Source organism: Sinocyclocheilus rhinocerous, unplaced genomic scaffold (genome assembly GCF_001515625.1).
Source record: "Sinocyclocheilus rhinocerous isolate Xijiao unplaced genomic scaffold, SAMN03320098_v1.1 scaffold2740, whole genome shotgun sequence".
Classification (NCBI taxonomy): Eukaryota; Metazoa; Chordata; class Actinopteri; order Cypriniformes; family Cyprinidae; genus Sinocyclocheilus; species Sinocyclocheilus rhinocerous.
The window spans coordinates 173,333-189,796 of NW_015658750.1; the positions used below are offsets into that span (position 1 = coordinate 173,333).

A 16,464-nucleotide genomic window follows, 5' to 3' on the forward strand; every position below is an offset into this window, starting at 1 on the left:
TGTTTTGTTTTGATCTCTCCGCTGTGCTTCCGCGTTCGTCACTTCTGAGCGGCGCATGCGCAACGCTGAACTCGTACATCATTCCCCTGGAACTGCTTCTGTGTACATCAGCTAGATGTACAAGCTAGATTAAAGTGATTATTACATTTTAAATATGGTTATTTTTCTTACAAAAACGCATCGATTCGTTACAGGAGGCCTTTGTTCACCCCCCGGAGCCGTGTGAGGCACTTTTTTTATATGGATGGGCGCTTTTTATTTCACTTTTTTTGGACTGAAGCATGCAACACCCGCTGAGTGCCATGAAACTGCTTGAAAGATCAAAGACAATTTTTAATATAACTCCGACTGGATTCGTCTGAAAGAAGAAAGTCTAAATATACACCTAGGATGCCTCGGGGGTGAGTAAAACACAGCCTAATTTTCATTTTTGGGTGAACTAACCATTTAAACACAATTTATCCATAATTCTTATTACCATAATGCATCTGAATGATTTACTTTATTGTTTTATTATTGATATTTTCTCTAATACTCATTCTTAGCGATGCTTGTCATAATTTACATTAGAATAAATTACTACCATTTTACATGAATTAAAAAGGTTTACAATTTAATTTATACTGCAGTAATGAGGATCCATGTTTTTTGTGTAACAAAAAAATGAGGATTTTGGGGCTTTTAATTTCTAAATTATCATGAAAATGTCACAAAACACTAAATCCTAATGGTCTTATATACAAGCTTCATATTCTTTAAGCAAAATGTAATTTCTCATATCTATCTTACAATTTAGAGACAAAATAGGACCAGTTTTCATGGAATTCACTCAATCCTATGGACTAAAAAGATTTGAAAACGGCACATTGATAACCTCTGTCTGGTGTGTTATTCAACAGATCGAGATGCCTGAGAGTAACAAATGCCTTGTGTTCAGAAAACTGTAGGAAATCTGTCCATTCAGAGAACAAGGATCCAGTTTCCAAGATAAAACATCTGACCCTTCACTTTCTTTTAGTCAGTTTCACATATTTTCACTAGTTTCTCATTCTGCCTGCACTTCAAACACACAAATGAACAGACTGCCGTTGTTTTATTATGCATACTTTCAGAGACAAGAAAAGAAACATTTCCACTAATGTATGACCAATAAAAGAACAAGATATTTATTAAATATGATGTTAAAATGACTTCTTTTTAACATGAGGTGGATCAGTATAGAATAAAGATGATATTGAAGGGGTTACAGATGTCACCGGTTGTGTGTGTGTGTTACAAACATGCAGCGTTCACGTCATCCATCAAAACCATCCACAGGCTGTCAACAGTTTTTACAACCACAGTCTAAAAATAGACTTCCTTTGTCTGCCATTGATCCAGTACTCAATTCTGCACTGTAATTAATTGGTAATGAAACTGTGGCTTTGAGATCGATTGATTAGTTCTGCGCAGTCAGGTCTGAACCCCTGGCTATGCCACTCTGTGAAGATCCACATGGAGCAAAGACAAACGGATGTGATGTCTGGCAAACTTACATGCAGTATCTGGAAACACCAGCCTATTTATTTTGATTAGATTGGTGATATGCAAATGGCAGTAAAGTTGACATCTCATTGGCTGTTATTTTATACGACAGAAGCCAAACACCATCTACCGCATAAATCATTAGCGAGGATTCCACAACACTGATCCTAAGTGCTTCTGAAGTATTTCTAGAATCGGATACATGGAAACCAGCACTGGAATGTCACATTAGAGCACTTCAGAGCAAATCAGAGCTGAAAAACTGCTATGATGCCTCAGTGACCTCTGCTAAAGCCAGCAAGACTCTTAACCGAAGAAAAATAAATGGCTGTTACATATTCACTCATGCAAACACATCTTAGAAAAATATGAGACAAAAGGATAGCTATGTCTTGTCTTTTCGAACCATATTGTGCTTGTTTCTCTATGGTACGAATGACTAACCTTGCATCAGCTTAGTTTTATAAGGAAAAACTACATTTGCAAAAATCTAGAGAGATGAAAGTTAGCAGTAGCATGAATCTCACAACATGTCCAGGTCATATTTTTAATAGAATCTCATTTCTGCTTCCTAAGCTTTGGTGAAACTTTTTTATAAAAAGCCAAAATTATGAGATAAAGTCATAATTATGACAAAGTAGATTTGTTTGTCATAATTTTGACTTTTATCTCAATTATGACTTAGTATCTCATAATTTTGACTCTCATAACTATGACTCACAGTGTAATTTCAATGTTAAAATAAAAACAAAATCCTAAATTATGAGATACTAAGTCATAATTGAGATTAGCAAAATACAATTATGACAAAGTAGAAATCTCTTAATCTCATATAATTTTGACTTTGTATGAGGTACTAAGTCATAATTTTGAGATAAATTATGACAGTAGATGTGTTTGACTATCTCAATTATGACAATATCTCAATTTTGACTCATAACTGACTTAATGTAATTTCAACTTTAAAATAATAAAATATCTAAACTATGAGATCCGTCATAATTGAGATTGATAGCAGAGATTGAATTAGAAATTGGAGATTAAAGTAGACATTTATCATAATTCTGACTTAGTATCTCATACAAAGTCAAAATTATGAGATACTAAGTCAATTATGACAAATCAAAACTTATTCTCAAAATGCTGACTTTTTATCTTGTAATTATGACTTACAATGTCAATTTTGATTTGAGATACTAAGCGATAATTATGATACAGAAATAAATTGAAATTATGACATCAATTACAAGACAATAGAAATACTGTCTCAATTATGACTTATGATTTACCAAAGTATGACTATCTTATGTTGCAGAAATGGGCTTTATACATTTCCATAAACACAAGAAAAGGCATTTTATTCTAGGACCATTGCATCGTCAAAGCATATTTTCACCAAAACTCTCATAAGATAACTTGATGTTGTTCTTGGTAATTCTCATAATTGTCAATGGGGAATCTCATTACTAATACACAGTCATTTTTAAATCAAGATATCAGGATAAAGATATCAGGATCAGTACAACAAATATTACCATGTAACTACTTTACAGTTTAATGACAATTTTTTGCATTACAATAATGAGAACAGAGCAAGGAAACACATTTAACCGTCATAATTTGTCACAAAAAAATTTAATGGTCTAAAACAGGTTTCATTTTCTTTAAGCAAAAAAAAGAAAAAAAAAAGAAAAGTTGGTTCTTTTTTTGTTTCACGGGTAAAATATGATCTAGAGAGTTTTGTGAGATTCATCAAATTAAGAGATAAAGGCTCCCCACCAGCTCCATCTGTAGCCTCTCCTCCTTCATTTAAAGAGACAGGGAGAGGAGGGAGACTCAGACAGCCATATGCTTTTACAATATTTGTACACCTTCAATATTTGTGGAACATAGTGAAGTGAGAGCAGGTGCAGAAACAGCAGGGTAAGGGAGGGTTGAATGTAGTGTGCTGGACCTGGTGGGTAATGGCATATGATGAGCTATGATCAGTCAAATGAAATGAGCTGAGCCTCTGCACTGCCAGGTGGACCCTGCGCCAGCTGCTGTTGTGATTGCTGCTGTGGACCGCCGGGGGGAGCCATCTGTTTAAAAACATGAAGAGACAATATGATTCAGATTAATAGAGTGCAACAGTGCCAGCACACTTTTTCCATAGGGATTAAAAAAAATGAAGATATATACACTACCATTCAAGAGTTTGGGATTAGAAAATTTCTCATGTTTTTTAAAGAAGTCTCTTATGCTCATCAAGGCTGCATTTATTTGATCCAAAATACAGTAAAAACTGTAATATTGTGAAATATTACTACAATTTAAAATAAGGGAGTTTTCTATTTTTAATATACTTATTTAATCTACTATACATAACATACTTCATATAATTTATTCCTGTTATGGCAAAGCTGAATTTTCATCAGCCATTAAAAGTCTTCAGTGTCTTACGATCTTTCAGAAATTATTCTCGTATGCTGATTTTATTTTCAATGTTGGAAACAGTTGTGCTGCCTAATGTTTTAAAGTTATCATCTTGGAAATAATTAGTTGTTTCATGTTTATATCAAACTTTGTACAACTTTTCAATCAACCAAAAAAAAAAAAAAAACCGTAGTTTCTTTATATTAAATATATAATTCACTGTATAGTCACTGTATATTGCACATTTCTGTAAATTTGACCATTCAGTATAAAGGTGTGTACTCCGCAAAAAATACAAATACTGCTGAAATAGTAAGAGAACAGTAAGCTATTCCGCACAATAAAATCTTTCTACATAAAAATGCTTACCTGCTGGTACATAGGCTGTTGCCCAGGCATGTAGGGCTGTTGGGGAGGCATGTTGGGGTCTTGTCCTGGAAGAGCGGTCATCATATTCTACAAAAGAAGTTAACAGCAATCAGTGACAGTCTTCAAACTTTCCATCCCATGTGGTTTTTATAAATAGGAAAGAACATCAGATCTGAGACATACAGGCTGCAATGCGGGACACAACCTGTGATCTGATGCAGTAAAACGTACCTGCATGTTGTATGGCTGGTAGCCCATGTAGGCAATACCGTTGGTGGGGGCAGCCTGGGACATAGGGGGCAAACTCTGAGCTTGAGAGACCACGTTCTACAGAAAGAACATGTAAACATTCACGCCGAATCTCAAAATGACTTTTTATTCTCAGAATTGCGTGATATAAACTTGGAATTCTGACTTTTCAATTTCAGAATTCCGTGATATAAACTTGCAATTGTGATTTTTGCCCTCAGAATTGTACTTTATAACTCACAATTAAGAGTTTATATCACACAATTCTGAGAAAAAAAGTAAGACTTGCAAGATATAACAATTATGAGAAAAAAAGGCAATTGTGAGATTAAAAAATTCAGTGTAGGAAACGGGACTCCATAAATAACAGTACTTGTAAAGAAGTAAAATAATATGAACATTTTGGGTAAATGTAAAGATGTAAACTGATCCTGAAACATTGATCTTGAATCTCCTGACCTGGTAGCCCTGTGTGGGTGTGGGCTGGTAGTTAGTGTAGGCAGGGGTGGTTGTGGGAGGGGCTTGTCCTGGGGCGGATGGCTGCCCACTGGTGCCTGCAGTCTGATACATGTAAGCATTCACCATGTTGGGATCTAAAAGAGAGTGAGCAGAGAATCTGTTAAATAAAAAAGTGCCACATTTGAAGCTGATCTGGTTTATTCACTAAAACGATTTTTAAAAAGAGAGCGAGAGAAAGATAGAGGATGTTTGGTTGACCTGTAGCTGACACAGGCATGGCCTGGTACGGGCCACCGGCAGCAGTCTGTCCGTGCTGGTTCATGTAGACTCCATGCATGGGCGACCCCTCCACTGAGCCAGCAGGACTGAAGGTGCCAGGATAGCTGGGAGGGCCAGTGGGGGGATACACCCCCCCTCCTGCCACATTAGGAGGCAGTGACTGCATCTACAAACACCAAACAGCACATTACAAATAGGGCTGCATCGATGAATTGACAAAACTGATGAAATTAAAATAATCAACAAAGAATTAGATTATCAATTAATCATGTTTGCACACTTAAAACGTTAGAGAGTCATGTGATTACATCCATTTCCATAAAGGATCATCCTGAAATCAAACAGGTCTCCGTTAAACTTCACAGACTGAAGCCGCAATAGAATGAGAGTGCAACAATTCTGACTAAAATAAACATTTTGCTAAAATATGTGTTTGATGTTAAATTCTATGTGATACAAGAAACTATTATATATATGTATATGTGTGTGTGTGTGTGTTTGTGTCACTTACGTATGAAAGAGACTGAGACTGCAAAGACTGAGATGTTTTAAGACTGTCTCTTATTTAAACTTCAGTTGGTAAATTTGCTTCACATGAAAATGATTAAATATTCTTCCTTGCGTTCATCTATTTAAACATTTTTTTATCCAAAGCGACTTACAAATGAGGACAATAAAGGCAATCAAAACTAACAAAAGAGCAACAATATATAAGTGCAAATGACAAGTCTCGGTTAGCCTAATACATACGTCATTTGTACATTATAATATTTATCATGACTGATTCATTGATCTGCACACTGAATGTGTCAAATGTATGAATGTAGTAGTACACACCTGTGCATAAGGCAGGGAGAACACAGGCATCTGTGCTCTCATCTGAATGGTGTGTTTCTGCTGCTCCAGGCGCATCTGTCTCTCCTTCTCCTGCTCCTGCAGGCGCTGGATTGCGAGCTGCCTTTGCATCTCCAAGTACTCCTGCAGTAACCAATCACAGTCAGCTTTCCCTCATCACATGATTCACAGGCTCAAAAGAAAAGCAACTTGCCTGTTTTTTCTGCCTCATGATCTCTAGTTTCTGGGCGAGTTGGATTTGTCTCTGTCTCTCTGCCTCCTCGGCAGCCCGTCTCAGTTTCTCCCTGTGCTCATCTCTCAGAGCGTTCAGTGCTGCCCGCGCGTCACGCACCTGCGCCAGTTTGTCCTGAAGTCCCTCATAGTACACTGACCGAGAGAGAAGACAACATTCACATCACAAAGCACCTTTTAATTCAGAATTGTTATGGACGATACTTTGAAACTGCAACCCACCAAGCTACAATATATTTGTAAATTTTGTGTCATTTGGAAAGAGCAGTTATCTACACTGGAAGTTACTAACAAAACATCAGGTTAACAGCTTGGGGGCAGCAGTTTCTAAATATTATTAAGGTAAAAATAATAATAATAAATATATAATCTAATTTATTCTGATGTTTACATTTAAACTGATTCATTTTCAAATGATTTACTTCTAATTATTTTAGTAAATATATTAAACAAATTTATTTGCAGCAGTTGAAATGCATGTGATATTTACGATCTTTAAATAGTGGGAAATCTAAATAAACAATCTCATTTATTTTGATCATTATTTAAATTGAATTTGATTCATTATCAAATTATTTGTTTCTGATAAATAATATAAACTTATTTGCAGCAGTTATGCATGTGTTATTTACTAGCTGTAAATTATATCAGGGTATATACAGGAATTATGGAGTTAAATTTAATACCTTTTAAGACATTTTTTAAGACTCTTTCCATACATTTTAAGACCTCATCGCCACTCCAAGTTTTAACCGGTTACATCAGCGACACTTTAGATTACATTTACTATATATTGATTTTAAGATAGCACAATTAACAGACTTACTTTATGATAACTCCTTATCAATACAACATAATTCAGAAGGGGGGAACGAAGCACAAGATAATTAATTGAGTGACTAACCAATGACAAGATGTTGGAGGATTTGCTTCTCAACAGATCCCGAGTGCATTGACAAATAGTATCTTTTATCGTAGGATGTGCTCCCTTTACACAGTGCGCGCGCGATCGCAAAATCGAAAGTGAATTACGACAGCGAGCGCTCATTCAAAGGGGATTTAAATACCCCACATATTGATAGCGCAGCCCTGATGGGCAAAAATGATATACAATATTAGAATGTTTGCGGAAGCGGACACAAAAATCAAAATGGGAAAAAAACAAAAATGGGAGCGTGCGGTAATGGTCAGAAATTCAGCGAGAGCAGGATCAACAAGCCCCGGCGCTATCACGCAGCGGCGCAGTCAGTCAGTGAGCGCCGTAACAGATGACGTCAAATCTTGCAGGATTCCATAAATACTTTTAATACTTTTTAAGACCCCACGGACACCCTGTATATATTGAGAAATCAATTTTATTATTTTATTAAATATTATGTAAAAAATATTTGCAGCAGTTGTTATACATGTGTTATTCACTTAGCTTTAAATTAGTATCCGATGTGGATTATTTGATGGCCGATAGACACACACATACACATATATATACATATACAGATACATATATATATATATATATATCTTGGCCATCAAATAATCCACATCGGATGACCACATATTATAAAAATGGTACAATTTGTTAACATTTGTTAGTGCATTATGTTTAATGAACTAACAACTGAACAACAATTACGGTTCATTTAAAATCTTTAGCCATGGGTATTATTTTTATCCAAATGATTGTTTTGCAAACTGTAAAATGAATTCTAAGTATTCAATAGCAAAAATCATATATGGTGTTTTTCACTACTTGGCATTAATAAATTAATAGAGGAGGTTTTGGACCCCATTTACACCTTTATTTAGCACTGCGCGTGAATGTTGATACCAGGTGGAAATGGGTTTGAGACACAAACATGCACACGTGACTCACGTCTCTTTTCATCCAGCTGGTTGAGTATTTCCAGCAGCTGTGGGTGCATGTTGTTGATGGACTGAAAGAGAGAGAGCACAGCGCTGTCATTGGTGATGCTGCGGCCGCGCATGTGGTTGCTCTTCATGCGGTTAAGGAAGGTGGTGACGGCGTTCTGCAAGGCCTTCAGGAACTGCACATGGTTCTCCTCAGATTCTCCATTCTGATATTGCTGCTGAAGAGACACATGCAAGACATTCAGCGCGGAACATGATTAAAATGCTTTTATGATTATCCATTTTCAGTGCTCAAAGTACCTCTACTATGTTGATGGGTTGGACTGAAGCGTGGCTTTCCACTGGTTGGCTGATTGGCACAGGCTCAGCCAGTGAAACTGGAGCAGGAGCAGAGGGGGTGGGACTCTTGCGAACCTCTTCCTGTTTCTTCTCCCAGTAAGTTCTATTTAGGTAACGGGCCAGCTGAAAATAACGAAAATATTATTTAAATACACTGATTGGGTTTTTCATATACTACCATTCAAAAGTTTTAGGTAATTTTTATAAATTAATGTTGGTTGTATTTAAATTTATGCCATTACATTGCGGATACAGATTAAGCATTCAACAATATAATATCTCTTTTTATCACTCTTTTTTAAAAATAAAATTTAACTTGGACAAAAAGATTTTGTATGCATTCTGTAAAAGTTTTTCTGGGTCCATTTAATTTGTTTTTTAAATAAGTCCTAAAAAGTTTGTCCTGATAAAAATCGTTGTCTTTTTTTAAACAAAAAATACTTAAATACTTGATACTCTGCAAGAATGCATTAAATTATTCAAAAGTGACAAGACAAAGTAAAGACATAATGTAACAAAAGTTTTCTATTTCAAATAAATTCTGCTTTTGAAAGAATCCTGAAAAAAGTGTCACAGTTTCTGTAAAAATATTGAGCAACACAATTTATTTCAACATTGATAATGAGAAATGTTTCTGAAGGATCATGTGACACTGAAGAGTCATGATGCTGGAAATTCAGCTTTGCATCACAGGAATAAATTACATTTTAAAATATATTCAATTGCGAACCTCTTCCTGTTTCTTCTCCCAGTAAGTTCTATTTAGGTAACGGGCCAGCTGAAAATAACGAAAATATTATTTAAATACACTGATTGGGTTTTTCATATACTACCATTCAAAAGTTTTAGGTAATTTTTATAAATTAATGTTGGTTGTATTTAAATTTATGCCATTACATTGCGGATACAGATTAAGCATTCAACAATATAATATCTCTTTTTATCACTCTTTTTTAAAAATAAAATTTAACTTGGACAAAAAGATTTTGTATGCATTCTGTAAAAGTTTTTCTGGGTCCATTTAATTTGTTTTTTAAATAAGTCCTAAAAAGTTTGTCCTGATAAAAATCGTTGTCTTTTTTTAAACAAAAAATACTTAAATACTTGATACTCTGCAAGAATGCATTAAATTATTCAAAAGTGACAAGACAAAGTAAAGACATAATGTAACAAAAGTTTTCTATTTCAAATAAATTCTGCTTTTGAAAGAATCCTGAAAAAAGTGTCACAGTTTCTGTAAAAATATTGAGCAACACAATTTATTTCAACATTGATAATGAGAAATGTTTCTGAAGGATCATGTGACACTGAAGAGTCATGATGCTGGAAATTCAGCTTTGCATTGGTGTGAATCTGATTAGCTGTTATGAATATACACTATTGCCCAAAAGTCTGGAGTCAGTAAGATTTGTTTTATTTTTATTTTTTGAAAGAAAAAATATTTTATTTAGCAAGGGTGCATTAATTTGATCAAACATGACAGCAGAGACATTTATATTTTTACAAAAGATTTCTATTTCAAATAAATATTCTTTTAATATTTCTACTCATCAAAAAAAAAAAAATCCTATAAAAACATCGTTCTCAAAATTGCTAATAGTAAGAAATGCTTATTGAGCAGCAAATCATTTTAGAATGATTTCTGAAGGAGTAATGATGCTGCAAATTCAGGTTTGATCACAGGAATATATTACATTTTACAATAGAAAATGGTTATTTCAAACTGTAAAAACATTTTACGATATTACTGTTTTTTTTTTTTTACTGTATTTTCAATCAAATAAACACAGCCTTGATGAACAAAGAGACTTTTTTCAAAAACATAAAACTGTTATCATATTATCATAAATGAACTACTCCTAAAATGGCCAGCCATTTTTTCAGCAATTCTATTTGGTCACACCAGTGACACTTCACCTTTAAATACAGTGTTTATTACTGATTGGAGTGGGATTGACAGTAAGCACACAAACTAGACAGTAATATGAGCTCTCACTCATGAGCCTCAAAATTGCTTTGCATTCAAGATCCAAATAAACTTGGGCATGAATGATAAACTATTGGTTCATTGTCCGTTTCAATTAATTTGGTGGTATGCTCCATAATTGTGACGCCCATGAGAGTGAGCCCTCTATGAAATGCAACTACTTACTGATTCTGTGGGCACTACCTGAGACTGCTGGGACAAAGGGCTGGTCAGGTACTCAGGGGGAAGCTCGGGCTGTCCAGCGCTGGTGGCCTTCCCTTCAGCTTTCCTAGGAGGGGGAGAAAGGGAGGGGTGGCTGGTGAGGAGGAGGGGTTAGGAGACACACACATCCTGGTAAATCTCTAGGCATCAGCAGGCTTATGAACATGAGAAACCCAAAGGACAACTCCAAGAAGATATTACACAGATATAAAGACATTTTCTGACAAAAGATTACATTCTGTGATCACAGAAATATAGTAAAACAGTAATATTGTGAAATATTATGACAATTTAAAATAATTGTTTTATTTTACAATGTAATTTATTTCTGCTCTAGCTGTATGGAGTATATATGGGATAAAAAATGATAGAAATTTTATTTTTGTGTCAACTATTCCTATGTAAGGTATCACGAATACCCTTTCTCAAATAACAGAAAGAGCAGCACAATGGTAGGTATTTGTCTTTTTCACATATACTCACTTGTTGAGAAGCTCGAAGCAGGGCTCACACACACGCACCTCCTTCTCAATGCCAAACTTGGGAATGGTAGAGTACTTAGAAGAGCACTTCCCACAGAAAATCTGCCCACATGCCCTGCAGTGGTGCTGAATGAAGAGCCACCAGCAGTTATGCATCATAACATTGACTTAGATAGAGTACTTCATAAACATTATATAACTAAGGATAGTAGATTTTCAAAGGAGTGGTATATACCTTTCGGGTCATAACACCAAACTGAACCCTACATCTGTGACAGTCCTCTGCATCCACCCAATCAGGGGCCTGGAAGAGAAAAAAAATGACAGACCCATGACAAACCAAACATCTCAGAGTGTGCAAAATGTACATGATTTACTCAACAGTGTTATTCTCACCCTTTCCGCTGCAAACATGGCATCACTCTCCTTGAATTCTGGGAAGACATGACCTGAACGAGTATAAGTGATTGTTTTTCTTTTAAAAAGTTTCACAGCTTGTCATCTTATTTTTACTGACATTTGAAAATGAATCAGGTATTTTTGCTTTTAAATTGCACTATGCATTGGAAAGTATATGTATATAAATTGCAGCAGTGCATAATGCATCATATCAATCTGGTTCTGCAAATTTAGAAATGGATGCCCTTTAGAAATGCGTTAACCTGCGTAAATCTTACCTTCCACCTTCAGGATCTGATAGGTGTCCTGGATGACTTTGTACTTGGGCTCGTTGCGGAAGGCGTGGGCCCAGGCCTGGATCAGATAAAGGATCTTGTTCTTCACGTTCAGTTCGGGTTGTTTCTGAACACAAAGAAGTCACATTCAGTCAGTGATGGCTTTAAAATCAGAACACAGAAGTCCTCTAACCGGTTATTTAAAAAAAACAAAAAACAAACATGAGAACAGAAAAATCTCAAGTCTTTTTGACCACCTCAAAACCTTCTGTGATTTTTAAAGCTTACAGACCAGTAGGGTTGGGTACCGAACTCGGTACTTTTAAGGGTACCGACCGAATTGCGTTGGTACTACCGAGTACCGATTCACGTTAAATCAATCGGTGCCAAATTTCGGTACCTGAGAACGCATCTGGGCGCATACACTACAGACAGAAAAAGAGAAACCCTGTGACGTGATGTCACCCCTGCAACTCGTTCAAACAACACACAGGGCAAGCCGAAATGTTGTGAAGTGTGGTTACATTTCTAGGGCCATATGGTTTCTGCGAAAACGCGGACGGGATCGCGGAATCCATTCATAATTTAATTTACTCTATAGCACAGAATGCCACGGAATTACTCAATTTTGGACGAATAAATCAAAAGTAGCCACTGCCACTTAATTCGAATCGCGATATGAACTAGTGTCTGTGAATATTAAAATGCAAAAAGACGGTTTAAATATGAATCCTGCATGTTCCGCTTGCCTCTGTATGTATGAATGGTGGAAACGCCGTGGTTTGGTTCACTACACAAATACTGAAGCATGCACGAGGCTCGCTGTGATTTTCTGCCTCTGCGTCTCACTATATGACGACATGAACACAAAAACCTAATCTCCAGAGCTGCTGTGAGAGTCACTTCGCGAGAATTTTACCGTTTCATTTGAGAAAACTAGCATCATCATACTGTATACACACAGAAACTTCATGGCAACCTGTCAAAATAACAGTACGGTTTAACATGAAACAGAAATATATTACTCAAAGTAAAATAAGTAATAAGTAATAAATTGTATTTTGTCTTTTGTACAGTATAATTTACATCTTTAAATATTCTATTTTCTATCAAATTGAAATAAAACAATTAAATGATAAAAATAAATATTAAAACCAGATTAATCACTTAATTGTAGAAAAAAATAATACAATAAAAAAAAAAAAAAGAGAAAAAGTTTGTAGGGCCCTTTTCAAAATGTTGAAATTTAGACTTTTGGACTTATTTTTTCACTGAAATAAATGTTTTTGTAATTACACAGAGTAAAGAACCGAAAAAAGGTACCGTTGGGTACCGGCACCGAAATTCAGGTACCGATACCGGTACCGTACCGGTTAAAATGTGAACGGTACCCAACCCTACAGACCAGCAAAAGAAATCCAAGAACAGTGTGTTGTTTCTGATTTCTGCTGGAACTTCCCTCAGCCAAATAAACATGTGACGTGATGACACAATCAGGAAGTACAGTGCAGCATTAGTCACTGGGTCTAACCCACTTGGAAAGACCATAAAGGCAGGGCCAAAGACAACTCTTAAAGCAACAGATATCACTATATTATAGGTTGAGTTAAGCAGGAATCACCTTGAACAGCTCCTTCAGCTCTTCCATTGTCTGCTTACTGGCCACTTCATCATGAATCGTCTGGCCACAGTTCTTCACCACTGACTCCAGGACCTGTTGACAAGCAAATGCTAGCTTACACACATGACCTTGACTGATCGAGGCATTATACAAAAATATATTTTGGTTTCTCCCATTTCTACTGAGCAACTGATTATATCTACACCTGTGACTAATTTTGTACTTGACACACTCTGAGGAAGGCTGGATGGCCGAAATGAATCAGTGTGCAGTGTTCTAGTCATTTTTAATGTTTCTAGAGTGAGCCATGCTTGAATAAAGGCTTTTTAACATTTTGGAACTGGAAGAAGTGTCTTGGATCCGTAGTTTCTATAGATATAATTTTGAACCCTACCAAAGAGCACCTTCTGGGACTATTAAACGGAGGTCCTTTCAGCAGTAGCGCTCCAAGATGTTTTCTTTGCATATAATACAAAAACTTTATATATATGGTCACAGTCACTATTTAATTATTTAATCATTATGTATTAATTATAGTATTTTAATTATTTATTTAAATACACTTTGCATAATTTATTGATTTTAATCTATTTTTATTAAGTCATTATTTATTATTTTAATAATAAAATAATCTTAATATTACTTTTATAATTTATTTTTACTTTTCATTGTTGTTTGAAAATCCCTGGTCTATAGTGCTCTATATTTGTAGATGAACTACACTTACCTCAAGACCATAGAGCGCTACATGTGGATTTTTGTCATTGAGTTTTTTCTTGATGGCACCAATTGCATATTTAGCCCTGGTGGCGGGAAATAACAAAACAGTATATAAGAAAGTCAAAGCCATATTTATCACAACGCATGATTCCTGCTCTTCCAGTGACATGCAATCACATCAGAAAATGTTTTATCTTACTGCGTGTCGCCTTGCCGAATGAGGTCACATATCTGCAAAATGGACTCCCAGTCTGTCTCCAGCAGCAGCTGACTGGTAGCCTTATCTGTGAAAGATTGAAAGAGCACATGTGTTATTGTCAAGTGTTATCAGAATCAATTAGTTAAAGGTCTGTTTACTAAAAACATGAGAAAAGGAAGCAGAAAAGACCATGTTCAGGTTTGACGGTATAGTAAAATATATCTCTCTTCACTGGTACATACTGATACCAAAAATAAATAGAAAATTCTACATAAGACACGTTTTCCACTAAATGAACACAAGAAAGAATCATATTTAATTATCATAATTTATAGGAACCAATACAATACAGAGCAATAAATAAACATGTACCAACCTATATTACTTACATTACATAATACATATTATATAATAGTCATAAAAATTAACAAAACGAAAAAATCTAATTATTACGATTTATCGTGCAGCCCTACTGTATGATGAATATTTTACATATTGTCCAGTAAACCACACAATCCCAAAAATCAAGAATAGAAATTACAACCCATATGCAACCCCATATATGTGTGTGTGTGTGTGTGTGTAAGTAACAGGAAGTTACTGTTATGTGGTGAACCTAAATAAAAATGGGCAAAATATCCTCTCTCTCTTTAAACAGAAGCACTCGATTACACGAGCAAACAAGAAGAGCCAACCTTGAATAACGGGAATACCTTCAGAATCCTTAAATTACACTTTTCCAAAAGGTATAAGCAACTGTAAACATAAATATTGATATGAAGTGCCATGACAATGTTTACACGCCTCTTATAATTGCCTGCTTTACAGCGAGATGTGGTGAAGACAAAGTCAACTACTTCATACACACTAAGCACACAATATGAGAAACGCATATATGATTTGTTATTTTAAACCCTGCTTATAGTATACGTAGCTTGTGAAAAAGAGGCCCGAGAATAGCTTTAGCTCAGATGGGGTGCTAACTAACTTAGCTTACGTAAAATAATGGATTTGTCAACTACAGTTAAGTTACAACACCATACGGTTTACCTGAAAAAGATGTTCGCAATGTCATGTTTAAGTTCGTGGCACTGGTGTGTTGAAGCTCCGGTGAGCAAAATAAAGACAATAGACGTTAAATGCTAACGTTCCCGTCACTGTTCAAGCTGTGCTAGCGTTAGCATTAGCAGACACACTTTATCTATGTGTCAGCGATACATCGGTCTGTCCGTCGAAATAAACACTGAAAAGATGAAATATAACACATACCCAACAGTCTCTCAAACGTTCCGCCACCTTTGCCCATTTCTGATCTCTGATATCGGGACGCTCTGTGTCTGTTTTGATGTTATTCACCTGTGTGAATAAGCGAGTTTCACTGCCGGGTGGCACGCGCATGCGCGCACGATATGACGTAAATGTCAGATAAAAGTCCAAGTGACCGTGACATTATTTATCTTTTGACATGTTTTCATATATATATATATGAATAGATAAACAGATTTTTTTCCTGGAATCATGATGTAGCCAATTGTATTTAATAAATAGGCTGATAATAAAAAAGAAACTAAATAAAAAAATAAAAAAAAATAATAAAAAACATTTGACTCCTTACGCATATTATATATATATATTATATATATATATATATAAAAAATAAAATAACCTATTTTGGTTATATTTAGCCTACTATTAATTGCCCAGCTCCCCCTGTCAATGATCTAGCACCACCTCAGCACCTGCGGTCAAAATTTTCTGGCGCCGCCCCTGTACATTTACAGTAGGCTATAGCGCTTTTCTGGGTACTCAAAGCGCTTTACATGAAAGCGGGGAAATCTCCTCAACCACCACCAGTGTGCAGCATCCACCTGGATGATGCGATGGCAGCCATAGTGCGCCAGAACGCCCACCACACACCAGCTTATTGGTTGAGAGAAGACAGAGTGATGAAGCCAATCAGTGGATATGGGGATTGTTAGGAGGCCATGCTA

General features: G+C 35.7%; 2 protein-coding genes across 2 annotated transcripts in view; one reads left to right on the forward strand and one right to left on the reverse strand.

Moving 5' to 3' along the window:
* The window catches only part of zgc:103625 (methyltransferase-like 26 B), an 8,296-nt gene extending 6,304 nt beyond the window's left edge, over positions 1-1,992 (forward strand). Inside the window, exon 7 of the mRNA XM_016531388.1 lies at positions 900-1,992. Coding sequence (XP_016386874.1) covers positions 900-947 — 48 coding nt within the window. The 3' untranslated portion in view covers positions 948-1,992. The remainder of the gene's footprint in view (positions 1-899) is intronic.
* Positions 1,993-2,500: 508 nt separating this feature from the next.
* On the reverse strand, positions 2,501-15,878 carry LOC107722883 (hepatocyte growth factor-regulated tyrosine kinase substrate-like). The gene is made up of 18 exons (XM_016531378.1): positions 15,743-15,878; positions 14,474-14,558; positions 14,282-14,357; positions 13,555-13,647; positions 11,937-12,060; positions 11,656-11,708; positions 11,495-11,563; positions 11,261-11,385; positions 10,730-10,844; positions 8,551-8,712; positions 8,255-8,468; positions 6,344-6,516; positions 6,133-6,273; positions 5,275-5,461; positions 5,017-5,150; positions 4,540-4,635; positions 4,309-4,395; positions 2,501-3,605 (listed from the first exon to the last, which is right to left on the reverse strand). The coding sequence occupies exons 1-18, from the start codon at positions 15,777-15,779 to the stop codon at positions 3,510-3,512; spliced, it is 2,067 nt and encodes a 688-aa protein (XP_016386864.1). The 5' UTR covers positions 15,780-15,878; the 3' UTR covers positions 2,501-3,509.
* Positions 15,879-16,464: the final 586 nt, after the last annotated feature.

Coding starts and splice junctions, on each gene's coding strand:
- LOC107722883 (XM_016531378.1), bottom strand. CDS start 15,779: ATGGGCAAAGGTGGCGGAACGTTTGAGAGACTGTTGG. Junction 14,358..14,473: donor ATTCGGCAAGGCGACACGCA/GTAAGATAAAAC, acceptor TCCCGCCACCAG/GGCTAAATATGCAATTGGTG. Junction 8,469..8,550: donor AACCCATCAACATAGTAGAG/GTACTTTGAGCA, acceptor GTGTCTCTTCAG/CAGCAATATCAGAATGGAGA.